General features: G+C 41.2%; 1 protein-coding gene across 1 annotated transcript in view; it reads left to right on the top strand.

Annotated features, from left to right (window-relative positions):
* Positions 1–14981, top strand: part of SCFD2 (sec1 family domain containing 2) — a 178496-nt gene that overhangs the window by 147712 nt on the left and 15803 nt on the right. The window contains exon 7 of the mRNA XM_015825043.1: positions 3188–3322. Within this exon, the coding sequence (XP_015680529.1) occupies positions 3188–3322 (135 nt within the window). The remainder of the gene's footprint in view (positions 1–3187; positions 3323–14981) is intronic.

Below are 14981 nucleotides of genomic sequence, written 5' to 3'. Positions count from 1 at the left end.
TCATTTGTTTTTCATTTTTTCCACCCCTAAGGTAAGTGGCATTTCTGTTTATAATTTCCACAGCTTGATTCAGCATGGGTTTTCTAAGAAAACTAGAAAAGGGCTTTCCTGGAATAGCAAAAGTAAGAAATATTGCCTGCCACTAATTTTTATAAATTATAAGCTTCCTCCTTAAATTGTTGCTATTCATTGTTCAATACTTTAGATTTACAATATAGTAATTGCATACATCCATACAACCGAGTACAGTAGTTTTTCCACTAACTAAAAGCTTTTAAAATTATGTTGCAGTTTAATCCTACGTCATTCTAATAATGTGTACATTTATATCACGATACGTATATATTTTAATTTATTTTAATCATGAGGAGAGTGCTATTCAAATATGGAGTCTTCTACAGTGATTTTCAGGGAATTCAAACCATCCAGCTACAGTAATGATTAATGCAATGCAATTGAAGAATATCACAAAAGAAGAGTAGTTTGTAATATCAGTGAAATTGTTTACCTAACAACCATCTGTATTATTTGTTTAGAATTATCAGGATGGGATCAAGATTACTATTCTGTTCTCATTAAGAGGAAAATCCATTTGAGAATAGAGTAGAGTAGAGTAGAGTAGAATAGAATAGAATAGAATAGAATAGAATAGAATAGAATAGAATAGAATAGAATAGACCTTGTAGGTCATCTAGTCCAACCCCCTGCCCAAGCAGGAGACCCTACACCATTTCTGATAGATGGCAGTCCAGTCTCTTCTTGAAAGCCTCCAGTGATGAAGCACCAACAACATCTGAAGGCAGTCTGTTCCATTAGTTGATTGTTCTCACTGTCAGGAAATTTCTCCTTATTTCCAGGTTTGAATCTCTCCTTGATCAGTTCCCATCCGTTATTCTTTTAACATTAATGCATGGAATCCCTTATGCTTGGTGGAGGAATTGCATAGGTGGGAAGTCAACAAACTGGTCAAAAGGCCAGATCTCCTCAGCCTTTGTCTCACATAAATGGCAATAATAACAACAACAACAACAACAACATTGGAAGGGACCTTGGAGGTCATCTAGTCCAAGCCCTTGCTCAGGCAGGAAACCCTGTACCCTTTCAGACAAATGGCTGTCCAGTCTCTTCTTAAAAACTTCCAGTGTTGGAGCATTCACCGCTTCTGGAGGCAGGTTGTTCCACTGATTAATTATTCTAACTCAGTGTTTCTCAACCTTGTCAACTTTAAGACGTGTGGACTTCAACTCCCAGAATTCCTCAGCTATCATGCTGGCTGGGGGATTCTGGGAGTTGAAGTCCACATATCTTAAAGTTGACAAGGTTGAGAAACGCTGTTCTAACTCATCTCATTTCATTTTGTCCTTCTTTTCATTAATGATTCTAGTCCACTATTTCTCCAATATTACTGTAACTCTTGTCCTGCGGTGAGTTGGCCATGGCGAGTTGTCCTTGTCCACGGGTGTCAAACTCGCTGCGTCACGTTACGTGTCACGACGTATCGTGATTTTTTTTCCACATTGCTGGAGCTGGGGTGTATAATGCAATCAGCTCGTGGGCCGGCAGTTTGACACCCCTGTTCTAGACCACTTCCAAGTGGCTTATCCTGAAGCAGTTTCATGCTATTGCAAAATCTGAAACCTGTCATTTATATTTGTTAAAATCTGAGTGTATGATGGATGTTGTTGTTAGTTGCGAAGTCGTGTCCGACCCATTGCGACCCCATAGACAATGTTCCTCTAGGCCTTCCTGTCCTCTACCATCTTCTGGAGTCCATTTAAGCTCAGACCTACTGCTTCAGTGACTCCCTCCAGCCACCTCATTCTCTGTCGTCCCCTTCTTCTCTTGCCCTCCATCTTTCCCAGCATCAGGCTCTTCTCCAGTGAGTCCTTCCTTCTCATTAGGTGGTCAAAGTATTTGAGTTTCAACTTCAGGATCTGGCCTTCTAAAGAGCAGTCAGGGTTGATCTCCTGTAGGACTCACCGGTTTGATCGCCTTGCGGTCCAGGGGACTCGCAGGAGTCTTCTCCAGCACCAGAGTTCAAAGGCCTCAATTCTTTGTCGCTCAGCCTTTCTTATGGTCCAACTTTCACAGCCATACATTGCAACTGGGAAAACCATGGCCTTGACTATACGCACTTTTGTTGGCAGGGTGATGTCTCTGCTTTTTAGTATGTTGTCTAGATTTGCCATAGCTTTCCTCCCCAGGAGCAAGCGCCTTTTAATTTCTTGGCTGCAGTCCCCATCTGTGGTGATCTTGGAGCCCAGGAAGATAAAATCTGTCACTACCTCCATTTCTTCCCCATCTATTTGCCAGGAATTGAGAGGGCCGGATGCCATGATCTTGGTTTTCTTATGATGGATGGATCTGAGTAAAAAATTGATTATGGATGGATGGTATTCACTCTCCTGATACTGCAGAAACACATTAGCTCATGTAATGTATTCCCATCCTGGACAATAAGAGGCAAGCTTAACGCCAGTCTTGCAGAAGGCTGAATGGAATGAACAAATGAACGAACGAATGAATGAATGAATGAATGAACGAATGCTATTTCAGACTGATCTTTTGAGCAAAGGCAGCTATTTCAGACTATATTCTTTCTGTGCAGTTCTTCCCACTTCAAGTTTCATTTAAAGTTGAAGGGGTTGACTTTATTTTCAATGAAGTTGAGTAGTTGTATTTTTTTACAGAATCACCCAGGTAGAAGTGAACATTTAGACTAATACCCAGAGACACCTTTTAAATCTCTATCCCTTAGAGATTATTTTTTCCCAATACAAGTAAGAGAACAAATATGAATTAGTTCACCTCAAATTGGAAGCACAGTTTAAACATCTATTGAGAGCATAACCTCTCTTTTTATTAAAAATACCAACAAGGCACTATCCTTCAATTTTCTAGGGCAGGGGTAGGCAACCTTGGCTCTTTTATGACTCGTGGACTTCAACTCCCAGAATCCCTGAGCCAACATGTCTCAGCTTGGAAACCTCTCCCTTTCCCCTCAGCATGGCTGGCTCAGGAATTCTGGGAGTTGAAGTCCACGAGTCATAAAAGAGCCAAGATTGCCTACCCCTGTCCTAGGGGAAAACAACTTCCTGTTTGTACATATGTTTATTAGTTATCATGTTCACTTTGAAAATGTAATGTATTTAATTTTAACAACTAGGATTGGTTTTTTTTTTTTTAGGCATCTTATAAACCATTGATGAAGCAAGTGCTGGAAGAAATTTACAATCCTGATCGACCTGACCCTGTTGATATTGAACACATGTCTTCTGGGCTTACAGATCTTCTGAAAACGGGATTCAGCATGTTTATGAAGGTAAAGCAGTCATAATGTAGGATCACAATGACCTCTGATTAAAATGGGCAGCATTTTATTAAGAAGCAGACAACTCCATTTATTTTCTCTTCCCCCCCCCATTTATTTCCTATCTGAAATTTGTACTTTTGGGGGGACGTTGCAAGAAGATCAGTGGTAGAACATATATATATGTTTTCGTAGATTTTCACGGGTACAGGTATGCAGGTCTTGGCGTATTCGGGTCTTTTCCCATGTAAGATTGAGAGTATCTTGGCGACGTTTCGACGAGGTCCCACTCGTCATCTTCAGGCTGGAGTCTTTGGCTTCAGGCTGGAGTCTTCAGCTTCTGTGCGAGGAAAGTGTGATCGGAGCTGCCATCTCTCTATAAATACTGGTGGGGGTGGGTGGAGTGCTGGCTTAGTTGCTGTAGTGTAGGTAGATTGGTTGGCTGTGTGGGAGCCATTGTTTGTGGAATGTTTGGCTGTTTTGTAACATCCTGAGTAGTTGAGGTGCTGGCTGTGTGACCGTTAGTCTTTTGTGTTATAACGACCTGGGTAATAACATTATCAGATGATGATCAGTGACAGGGATTCATTGTTGGCCCAACATCTGTTTTGGGGCAGTTGTTTATCTGTCCCGTTAACTGATAGAATTAGAATGGTCTGTTAAGTACGTTGAGGAATATAAAAAACCCATTATGGGAATTAAATGTCCACTCCATTATGCCCTGTTTTCTTCCTGGAAGAAAGAGAAGGCACAAATCTAACACAAAAAAAACGTAAGTAATAAAATAATAATGACCTTACACGTTCACAACTCCATATTTTAATTAACATAATTCCACTTTTATAAAACTAAGTAACTTTTTTCTGGGTTAAAAAATAAATGTGCCATTTCCCCACATCATAAATATCCAGCCTCTTAAGAGCTCATCAGATTCCATCCGCTGTGTCACTTAAACTGCTTCCTGCAGTTTACAGGTGGCAGTAAGTGGTTTTCTCTTTGTCATTAAATGAGAGAAAGCATTCATTTTCCAAGTATTATTTCTTTCTATGAACTGAAAGACAAGAATATATTTTAAAAACACACACACCCAAGTACGTCTCCGTGGTTTNTCATTTGTTTTTCATTTTTTCCACCCCTAAGGTAAGTGGCATTTCTGTTTATAATTTCCACAGCTTGATTCAGCATGGGTTTTCTAAGAAAACTAGAAAAGGGCTTTCCTGGAATAGCAAAAGTAAGAAATATTGCCTGCCACTAATTTTTATAAATTATAAGCTTCCTCCTTAAATTGTTGCTATTCATTGTTCAATATTTTAGATTTACAATATAGTAATTGCATACATCCATACAACTGAGTACAGTAGTTTTTTTCACTAACTAAAAGCTTTTAAAATTATGTTGCAGTTTAATCCTACGTCATTCTAATAATGTGTACATTTATATCACGATACGTATATATTTTAATTTATTTTAATCATGAGGAGAGTGCTATTCAAATATGGAGTCTTCTACAGTGTTTTTCAGGGAATTCAAACCATCCAGCTACAGTAATGATTAATGCAGTGCAATTGAAGAATATCACAAAAGAAGAGTAGTTTGTAATATCAGTGAAATTGTTTACCTAACAACCATCTGAATTATTTGTTTAGAATTATCAGGATGGGATCAAGATTACTATTCTGTTCTCATTAAGAGGAAAATCCATTTGAGAATAGAGTAGAATAGAGTAGAGTAGAATAGAATAGAATAGAATAGACCTTGTAGGTCATCTAGTCCAACCCCCTGCCCAAGCAGGAGACCCTACACCATTTCTGATAGATGGCAGTCCAGTCTCTTCTTGAAAGCCTCCAGTGATGAAGCACCAACAACATCTGAAGGCAGTCTGTTCCATTAGTTGATTGTTCTCACTGTCAGGAAATTTCTCCTTATTTCCAGGTTTGAATCTCTCCTTGATCAGTTCCCATCCGTTATTCCTTTAACATTAATGCATGGAATCCCTTATGCTTGGTGGAGGAATTGCATAGGTGGGAAGTCAACAAACTGGTCAAAAGGCCAGATCTCCTCAGCCTTTGTCTCACATAAATGGCAATAATAACAACAACAACAACAACAACATTGGAAGGGACCTTGGAGGTCATCTAGTCCAAGCCCTTGCTCAGGCAGGAAACCCTGTACCCTTTCAGACAAATGGCTGTCCAGTCTCTTCTTAAAAACTTCCAGTGTTGGAGCATTCACAGCTTCTGGAGGCAGGTTGTTCCACTGGTTAATTATTCTAACTCAGTGTTTCTCAACCTTGTCAACTTTAAGACGTGTGGACTTCAACTCCCAGAATTCCTCAGCTATCATGCTGGCTGGGGGATTCTGGGAGTTGAAGTCCACATATCTTAAAGTTGACAAGGTTGAGAAACGCTGTTCTAACTCATCTCATTTCATTTTGTCCTTCTTTTCTTTAATGATTCTAGTCCACTATTTCTCCAATATTACTGTAACTCTTGTCCTGCGGTGAGTTGGCCATGGCGAGTTGTCCTAGTCCACGGGTGTCAAACTCGCTGCGTCACGTTACGTGTCGCGATGTATCGTGATTTTTTTTCACATTGCCAGAGCTGGGGTGGGCGTGGCCTCTGTATGATGCAACCAGCCCGTGGGCCGGCAGTTTGACACCCCTGTTCTAGACCACTTCCAAGTGGCTTATCCTGAAGCAGTTGCTTCTTACTGCATGCTATTGCAAAATCTGAAACCTGTCATTTATATTTGTTAAAACCTGAGTGTATGATGGATGTTGTTGTTAGTTGCAAAGTCATGTCTGACCCATCGCGACCCCATGGACAACATTCCTCCAGGCCTTCCTGTCCTCTACCATCTTCTGGAGTTCATTTAAGCTGACGCCTACTGCTTCAGTGACTCCATCCAGCCACCTCCTTCTCTGTTGTCCCCTTCTTCTATTGCCCTCAATCTTTCCCAGCATTAGGCTCTTCTCCAGTGGGTCCTTCCTTCTCATTAGGTGGTCAAAGTATTTGAGTTTCAACTTCAGGATCTGGCCTTCTAAAGAGCAGTCAGGGTTGATTTCCTGTAGGACTGACCGGTTTGATCGCCTTGTGGTCCAGGGGACTCGCAGGAGTCTTCTCCAGCACCATAGTTCAAAGGCCTCAATTCTTTGTCGCTCAGCCTTTCTTATGGTCCAACTTTCACAGCCATACATTGCAACTGGGAAAACCATGGCCTTGACTATACGTACTTTTGTTGGCAGGGTGATGTCTCTGCTTTTTAGTATGCTGTCTAGATTTGCCATAGCTTTCCTCCCCAGGAGCAAGCGTCTTTTAATTTCTTGGCTGCAGTCCCCATCTGTGGTGATCTTGGNAGCCTCTTAAGAGCTCATCAGATTCCATCCGCTGTGTCACTTAAACTGCTTCCTGCAGTTTACAGGTGGCAGTAAGTGGTTTTCTCTTTGTCATTAAATGAGAGAAAGCATTCATTTTCCAAGTATTATTTCTTTCTATGAACTGAAAGACAAGAATATATTTTAAAAACACACACACCCAAGTACGTCTCCGTGGTTTGTGATCTAAGTTTTTTTTTTTAATCAAAAGATTAGTGAATATTAATGGACCCCTAGAAATAGCAATAGCCCAGAAACCCGCAGCCACTCTCCACTAGGAATCATCCAGAACCAAAGACAAGACACAGAAGGATGAAAGGAACCATGTAATCTACAAAGTCAGCTGTAACCACTGGAACCAGTTCTCTGTGGGACAAACTTCACGTCAATTAAAAACCAGGATCCACGGACACCAGCTGGCAGTCAATCGCCACGATCCCAAATCATGAATCTCTACACACAGCAACACCAAACAGCACCAGTTCGATTGGAGCAACACCAAAATCATTGGCCACGCTACCACCCGCCACGCTCGTGAGTTCATCAAAGCCTGGCACTCCACAAGCAACAGACACACCAACCTACAACCAGCCCATGAACCCCTCAGAATCCAAAGCAGCTGCACAGCCAACCAGAGACCGCACCGACCCTCAACCAACCCACGTAAGGCCCCCTCCCCCCCACTAGCAGTTCACTTCCCAAGGACCCTGGCCTGATGTAACCTCCCCATCACAAGACCCATCACACGCCTCTCATTGATGACTCACATCTCACCCATCACAATACCCATCACAAGACTCTCACTTGACACACCCACACCTGAAGCCACACTGACACCCCCTAAACCCCGCTGAAGATGTTACCTAGCCTGGTAATGAACTGTTCGGAAACCAACCCACAAGCTCGGAGAAGGGACCTTCACCCTCGTTAGTGAATATGGTACCATGAATTTCTGAGCCTTTTGCACTAGAAAAAAAAGTGTTTGTTATTGCATTTGCTATAGTCAAGGCCATGGTTTTCCCAGTTGCAATGTATGGCTGTGAAAGTTGGACCATAAGAAAGGCTGAGCGCCAAAGAATGGAGGCCTTTGAACTCTGGTGCTGGAGAAGACTCCTGCGAGTCCCCTGGACTGCAAGGCAATCCAACCGGTCAGTCCTAGAGGAGATCAACCCCGACTGCTCTTTAGAAGGCCAGATCCTGAAGTTGAAACTCAAGTACTTTGGCCACCAAATGAGAAGGAAGGACTCACTGGAGAAGGGCCTAATGCTGGGAAAGATGGAGGGCAAGAGAAGAAGGGGACGACAGAGAATGAGGTGGCTGGATGGAGTCACTGAAGCAGTAGGCGTGAGCTTAAATGGACTCCAGAAGATGATAGAGGACAGGAAGGCCTGGAGGAACGTTGTCCATGGGGTTGCAATGAGTCAGACACGACTTCGCAACTAACAACAACAACAACACTGACCTCCACATATATTCCCCAGATATAAATGTATAGTTTTTCCGTTGTTACGTTTGCCACCATTCAGGTTGGATATGGATGTGAAAAGTTGCACTGGGCTGTCAAAACGTGAAAAGAATTCCTTGTTCTTTTTCCAAATCTGACAGGGTGGGAGATGAAGAAGCACAGTGTTGAAAGATTCTCCTTCCTTCTACCTTCTTCCTTCTCCTCTGCCTCCCCTCTCTCAAAAGAACCATGGTTGGTACCCATGCATTTTTATCAATGTCACCGAAAATATCCCTGGCACCACGGGGCACTTTGTGTGACCTGCTGGAGTGAAAGAAACTGCAGTATATTTGTAAGCAGTGACTATTTTAAGCAATGCTCACAATGTATGAAAAAGATTTAAGCTTTTAAGGGCAGGCATCGAGGGTAATGAATTTTACAATGAATTGTAAGCAGTAATGACTTCGTTCAAAAGACTTCTCAAAATAGCTTTCCCGAGCAGAGAAAAACAAATCAACTAGAAAGTAGACATTTCCAAATTCAAAATGAAAACACTGTTCTAGCCAAGTGTGAATCACTTATTTTTTCTTCTGCCTACATTAGTTCATCTTGGGTCTACACTGGTTGCGTTCAAGATCCTTGTCTTTTGCTCTCCTCTAGGTTTATGTACCCTTTGAAAATTATTCAAAAGTGCTTCCGAGCACAGCATTAGGTCTCCGCTGATTGTTAGAGTAGCTGTTTCCTTGATGCTTCTGCAGAACCAGAAACAAAAAGTGCTACGGCTGTTTTAAGAATCACGTTCAGTTTAACAAATTGATTCCTTAAAGCAATCCCATCTGTTTTGAGGCATAATAATAATAATAATAATAATAATAATAATAATAATAATAATAGCAGCAGCAGCAGCAGCAGCAGCAGCAGCAGCAGCAGCAGTAATAAAGTTGGAAGAGACCTTGGAGGTCATCAAGTCCAACCCCCTGCTCAGGCAGGAAACCCTATACCATTTCGAACAAATGGCTGACCAATCTCTTCTTAAAAACTTCCAGTGTTGGAGCATTCACCGCTTCTGGAGGCAGGTTGTTCCACTGGTTAATTATTCTAACTGTCAGGAAGTTTCTGCTTAGTTCTAGGTTGCTTCTCTCCTTGATGAGTTTCTATCTGTTGCTTCTTGTCCCGCCTTCAGGTGCTTTGGAGAATAGCTTGACTTCCTCTTCTTTGGGGCAGCCCCTGGCAGACTGCTATCATGTCCCCCCTCGCCCTTCTCTTCATTAAACTAGACCTACCCAATTCCAGCAGCCGTTCCTTATATGTTTTAGCCTCCAGTCCCCTAATCATCTTTGTTGCTCTTCTCTGTACTCTTTCTAGAGTCTCAGCATCTTTTTTACACTGCGGTGACCAAAACTGGATGCAGTATTCCAAGTGTGGCCTTACCAAGGCATTGTAAAGTGATATTAATACTTCACGTGATCTTGATCAGAAGCTTGAAAAAAACTGGGCTACTTTCATGAAGAGAAAGTCAGTTGGGTCTAATGGTTAAGGCATCAGGCTAGAAAATAGGAAGCCGTGAGTTCTAGTCCAACTTTAAGCACGAACCCAGCTGAGTCACCTTGGGCCACTCAGTCTCATTTAGCACTAGGAAAGAGGCAAATGGACAACCACTTCTGAAAAAACTGGCCAACAAAACTGCAGGGATTTGTCCAGGCAGTCACCAGAGTCAAAAACAGACTTAAGGAAATCTGTTTCTCTCACACACACACACCCAAAAAATAACCTTTTCATGAAGAACAGAGATGGATTAAGAGAGCCATGGGATGGGGGTGGGGGAAGTGTCCAAAAAGTCAAGACAACAGCTGTGTCTGCCATTGAAGGCCCAGCCTTATTACATGGTACATTTCAAAATGGTAGAGCTTCCGTCAGATGGCCGCGACCACCATCTTGAGTTGGAATTCCCCTCAGCACCATTATGGACCACACACACACCTTTAGAGAAGCCTTTTTTCTAAATTCTTTGACCAAAGTATGGATAGTGGTACACTCCCAGTGGAAGTTCATGAAAGAGGGTGGTAGATTTGGCTCCTAAGAAATCTATCCCAGGTATGGAATGTGAGAAAAAAATTCAACTTAACAAATTTCCGTTTTGTCCGCTGACCTGCAGTTACACCCTATTCCTGATTCCTAAATTTTCCAGTCCTGCACCCCAATAAAAATAAAGTAGCCTGCAAAAAATGCATATGTTAGCAGGAAGCAGGCAGAAAATCTCATTATATTATTTTGTGTACTCAATTTATTATGTATTTACTTCAATAGGGGTTTTTTTTTGTAAGATCAATATCCTGTCTTCTTATTACTTCAGAAAACTAATGCCAAGAGCCATTTAAGCAAAATTAATTTAAGGCTGGAAAAAATGAGAAATGGAGCAAATCTACCATTTGTAAATTGGTCTCTCTCTCTCTCTGTTTCAAGATCATGTAATAATATCCAGCTGTTTTTCATTACAACTATAGTCAAGGTTTCTCCTGGGGCCAGATCCAGACTGTACTTTTTTTGAGTCCAAATAATGAGAATCCACTCTATGGCATTCACGAGACAGGACGGAGAGGGGAAAAATATGCTACAGAGATCCTTCTCATCAATCTGGATTTCATTTTAAGAACACGTACCCACACCCAAAGCTGCTGCTTCTAAATATTATTATTTTTCTTCAATGAATTTAAAAGTAAGGATGGGCTGTGCCCAGCCTAGGCCATAATATATTTTCTTGTTTCATTGCATGTCACAAGGCAATGATTATAGTCTGCAGACTATTCTTCAATGCAGCCTCATAAAAGAAGTGCAAAATTATTGGCCTACAGTAAAAGTATTAATAGTAGATGGACGGCAGTATCAACCTAATTTCCATCATTCCGGTTATTGCATGTGGGAGAGAAACGTTCTTCTCACAGAAGATGCGTCTTGTGGCAGGTTGTGGTTTCTGTGTTTTGTCCCTCTTTTATTCAGACATTCACTTCCTCTGCACCTAGAAAGAGCATTAATACAGTGTCTGATGTTATCGGTAGCAGAAATTGGGGATGTCTAGTTTAATGAAAAGAAGAACTAGGGACAACAGGATAGCAGTGTTTCAATATCTAAGGGGCTGCCTAGTCTCCAGAGCAGCGTTCCCCAACCTTTGCGGCTTAGCGGCCCGGCTCTTGGGGGGGGAGAGGGGAACTGGGCTACGCGAGCAGTGGGCCGGCGCGTACATGCTGTGGAAATCAGGAAAGGACCGGCTTGTGAGACAAGGAAAACCTCATATATTCTATCCCAGGGGTAGGCAACCTTGGCTCTTTTATGACTCGTGGACTTCAACTCCCAGAATTCCTGAGCCAGCATGGCTCAGCTTGGAAACCTCTCCCTTTCCCCTCAGCATGGCCGGCTCAGGAATTCTGGGAGTTGAAGTCCCCGAGTCATAAAAGAGCCAAGGTTGCCTACCCCTGGTCTATCCCATTCTTGTTAAACTAACCTTGTTGCTCCCTTGTCTCATTGTTTGTTTTTTCCCCTTATGTGCCCCTTATATATTGCCCCCTATGCACACAGCCAGACACAACTTTTGCTGAATCACAGTCTTTTCCTTGGCTAATGAAGTTCAACAGCTTGTGGGAGTCGTGAACAAATCATGTCCAGGAAAATGGCAGGCAATAAATAATCATACACCTCCCAAAGCGTAGTCCAGTTTTTATATTGTCAGCCACAGTTTGTTTGGAGCTGAACTGCACTAGAGATATGAAAGGTGGGGAAAAGTTGTTGAAGTAAGATGGCAGTACAAGAAAACATAGAAAGTTTGTCATTAATCAATATACATCTCTAGTTGTTATCCAAGTTTGAAGAAATGTATTGTGCTTGAGTAGACACCAATAATTGTCAGGACAGGAAACCCTATCCATAAATTACTATAAGTTTAGTATTTTAAAGCATCCTCAAGAATCATAGAATAACAGAATTGGAAGAGACCATGAAGGTCTTCTAGTCCAGCTCCCTGCTGTAGCAGCAACCCCTATAACAATCCCAGACAAATAGTAGTCCAGTCTCTTATTGAAAGCCTCCAGTGATGGACCCACAACTTCTGGAGGCAAGCTGTTCCACTGATTAATTGTTCTCACTGGAAGGACATTTCTCCCTAATTCTAGGTTGAATCTCTCTTTAACAATCTTACATCAGTTACTTCTTGTCTTACCCTCAGGTGTTTTGGAGAATAGGTTGACCCCCTCTTCTCTGTGACAGCCCCTCAAGTACTAGAAGACTGCTATCATGTCACTCCCTACTCCTTCTCTTCGACAGAGTAGACATAGCTAGTTCCTGCAACTATGCATACTATACTTTAGCCTCCAGACCCCTTATCATCTTTGTTGTTCTTCTCTGCGCTCTTTCTAAGACATCAGCATCTGTTTGTGACCAGAACTGGATGCAAGTGTGGTCTTACTAGTGCTGTATAAAGCAGTACTATCACTTAGTGTGATCTTGATACTATCGCTCTGTTCATGCAACCTAGGACTGCATTGGCTTTATTACTAACACAGTAATATTGAATCATGAGATTTTCTAATTCAATGGTGGGGATTATAAGTGTATCGATCAATTACTTAATCAAATCTATTTTAGCATAGAGCAGAGTAGACTATATGTTATAAGAAGAGCTTTTGAGCATAATGCTAAAAAGAAGAATTGTGAACATATTATTTGCTAGCATGCCCCCATTAAAATGACTGAATACTACATCTGCCATATCATTTCTTGCGCTGGAAGAGAATTCAGCTGGAAGAAATTTGGAGAGAAATGCATACATGTGTATATGCAAACACATACATGTTCATATTCTATCCATTATACCAGCTCACACTATACCAGCATGGTAGATTATAGCCCATAGTTTTTAATAATGAGACCTTCATCCTGCAGTTTATTGATTCAGGATAACAACAATGTTACACAGAAGCCAGCTGATTATTTATCAGTCCACACTGGACCAACTTGCTAGATTAGGAACCATAACCATAACCAAGGAAGAGGCCTTCATACGTCAATGGATTGATTTGGAATTTAAAAAATCAACAACAGCAATGGTGATAATGATGATGGAAAATCACTTTGTTAAAGATACTTATGACAAGTGTCAAATGGGAACTCAACCTTAAATGATGTAACTGCAACAATGAATGACGGTGCATATCCAATGCTGTCAGTAAATCCACTGTTGGAAACAGAATTCAGAGAAGTCTATTCTAAAGCTGCAGACTTTCTGTTCTGTATTGTATTGTAGCCACACTTCTATTTCCAGATTCACTGCATTTTAATTCTGACCTTCCTCCAAGGAACAGAACCCAAAATAGGTAGTTATATCTCCACACGTGCATTTGAATTCGATTCTGACCAGTTCAAGGTTGACTCAGCTTTCCATCCCTCTGAGGTCAATAAAATGAGGACCCAGACTGTTGGGGGCAATACGCTGACATGGTAAACTGCCCAGAGAGTGCTGTTTTAGTGTTAAACTAACTTCTATGCTAGTATGACCATCAGTCAGTTAGTCAATGAAATAATATATGTTTTCCTTCCTTTTCATTTGGTAACCTAAAGCCCCTTTTTTAAACCATATATGCTGCACATGTCACTATTGGGATGTCCAATGCCATCTGCTGCAGTAGCTTTTACTGAAATGATTTATGAATTCATATTTATTTTAAAAGGGGAAATGTATTCAAAAGAAAGCCTCATTGCATTCAATGTGATTTATTAATATTCTTACGTAACATGATTTTCCAGAAGTAGATATCTGAAGTATTAGATTTCTTGAGGGCTTTGTGAAGTCTCTCCAAGACCTACAAATAATAGCAGCCACCACAGTTCCTGTACAGCTGTGTATAACCAAGGCCCTCTCCTCATTAAATACCTGCAGCATCTTCATACCACAACTCAGCCTGTCATTAGTGTGATATGAAACCTAGTGTAATGCTATGAGAGAAATTCACATCCTGACCTCTGGACATTCCACTTGTATTAGTTAAGAAGACAGCCTTATCATCGCTTCCCACAGGGACCGTGAGTAAAAATCTGAGAAAGACTCCATTTTAAGAACCTGGGAGTTGAATTGGACTCTTAAGGATTTTAAAAAGACAACTTAGTTGAGGCTATTTCTGTCTTCAGACATTCTTGTTAAACTGGGGAAGAATCTTGCTTTCAGCAAAGGTGGGTAGCTAAGAACCTGATATTTCTTCCCATTGTAATTTTCAACAGTAAAGATTGACAATTCAAGAAGATACTATATGTCATTGGTGGGGTAATAATGTAAATAAAATAAAAAATCTAGAATCTTTGAATTCAGAAGGCTCTAACTTCCATTTAGTACGTATATTAAAAACTACAGTAGTGGCCAAAAGTGTGGAAACCCTTTGGGAAAAGTGTGCTGTAGAAATGCCACCTTTGGTTAAGTTTCCACCCATTTTTCTTCTAATTTCTTTATAACTGTAGCCTTGTTCACTTCATAATACTATTTTACATCGCTTTCTGGACAACCGGTCAACTCTTTGCACCATTACTTTAATTTTATGATGTTTTACAAGCTCACTAAATGAAAGAACACAAAAAAACCCCAACCAACTTGATAGCGATCACATAACACACTGACTGACACATGTCCTCCTCTCAGCGTCAATACAGGACATCAATAACTGAATCCTACTGTGATCTGATTGGCTCATTGCCAAAACAAGATGACACCTGACTAGCTCTCTCAACACTCATGCTCATTGGCTACAATCAGATGAAGGAATGCTACCTGATATAAACCTAAGCAAGTTGTGCTTCCTTTTTCTGGTTATTTGGCT

Source organism: Protobothrops mucrosquamatus, unplaced genomic scaffold (genome assembly GCF_001527695.2).
Source record: "Protobothrops mucrosquamatus isolate PMUCROS unplaced genomic scaffold, P.Mucros_1.0 scaffold2458, whole genome shotgun sequence".
NCBI classification, from domain to species: Eukaryota; Metazoa; Chordata; class Lepidosauria; order Squamata; family Viperidae; genus Protobothrops; species Protobothrops mucrosquamatus.
This window is presented reverse-complemented; position numbering and strand designations above follow the sequence as displayed.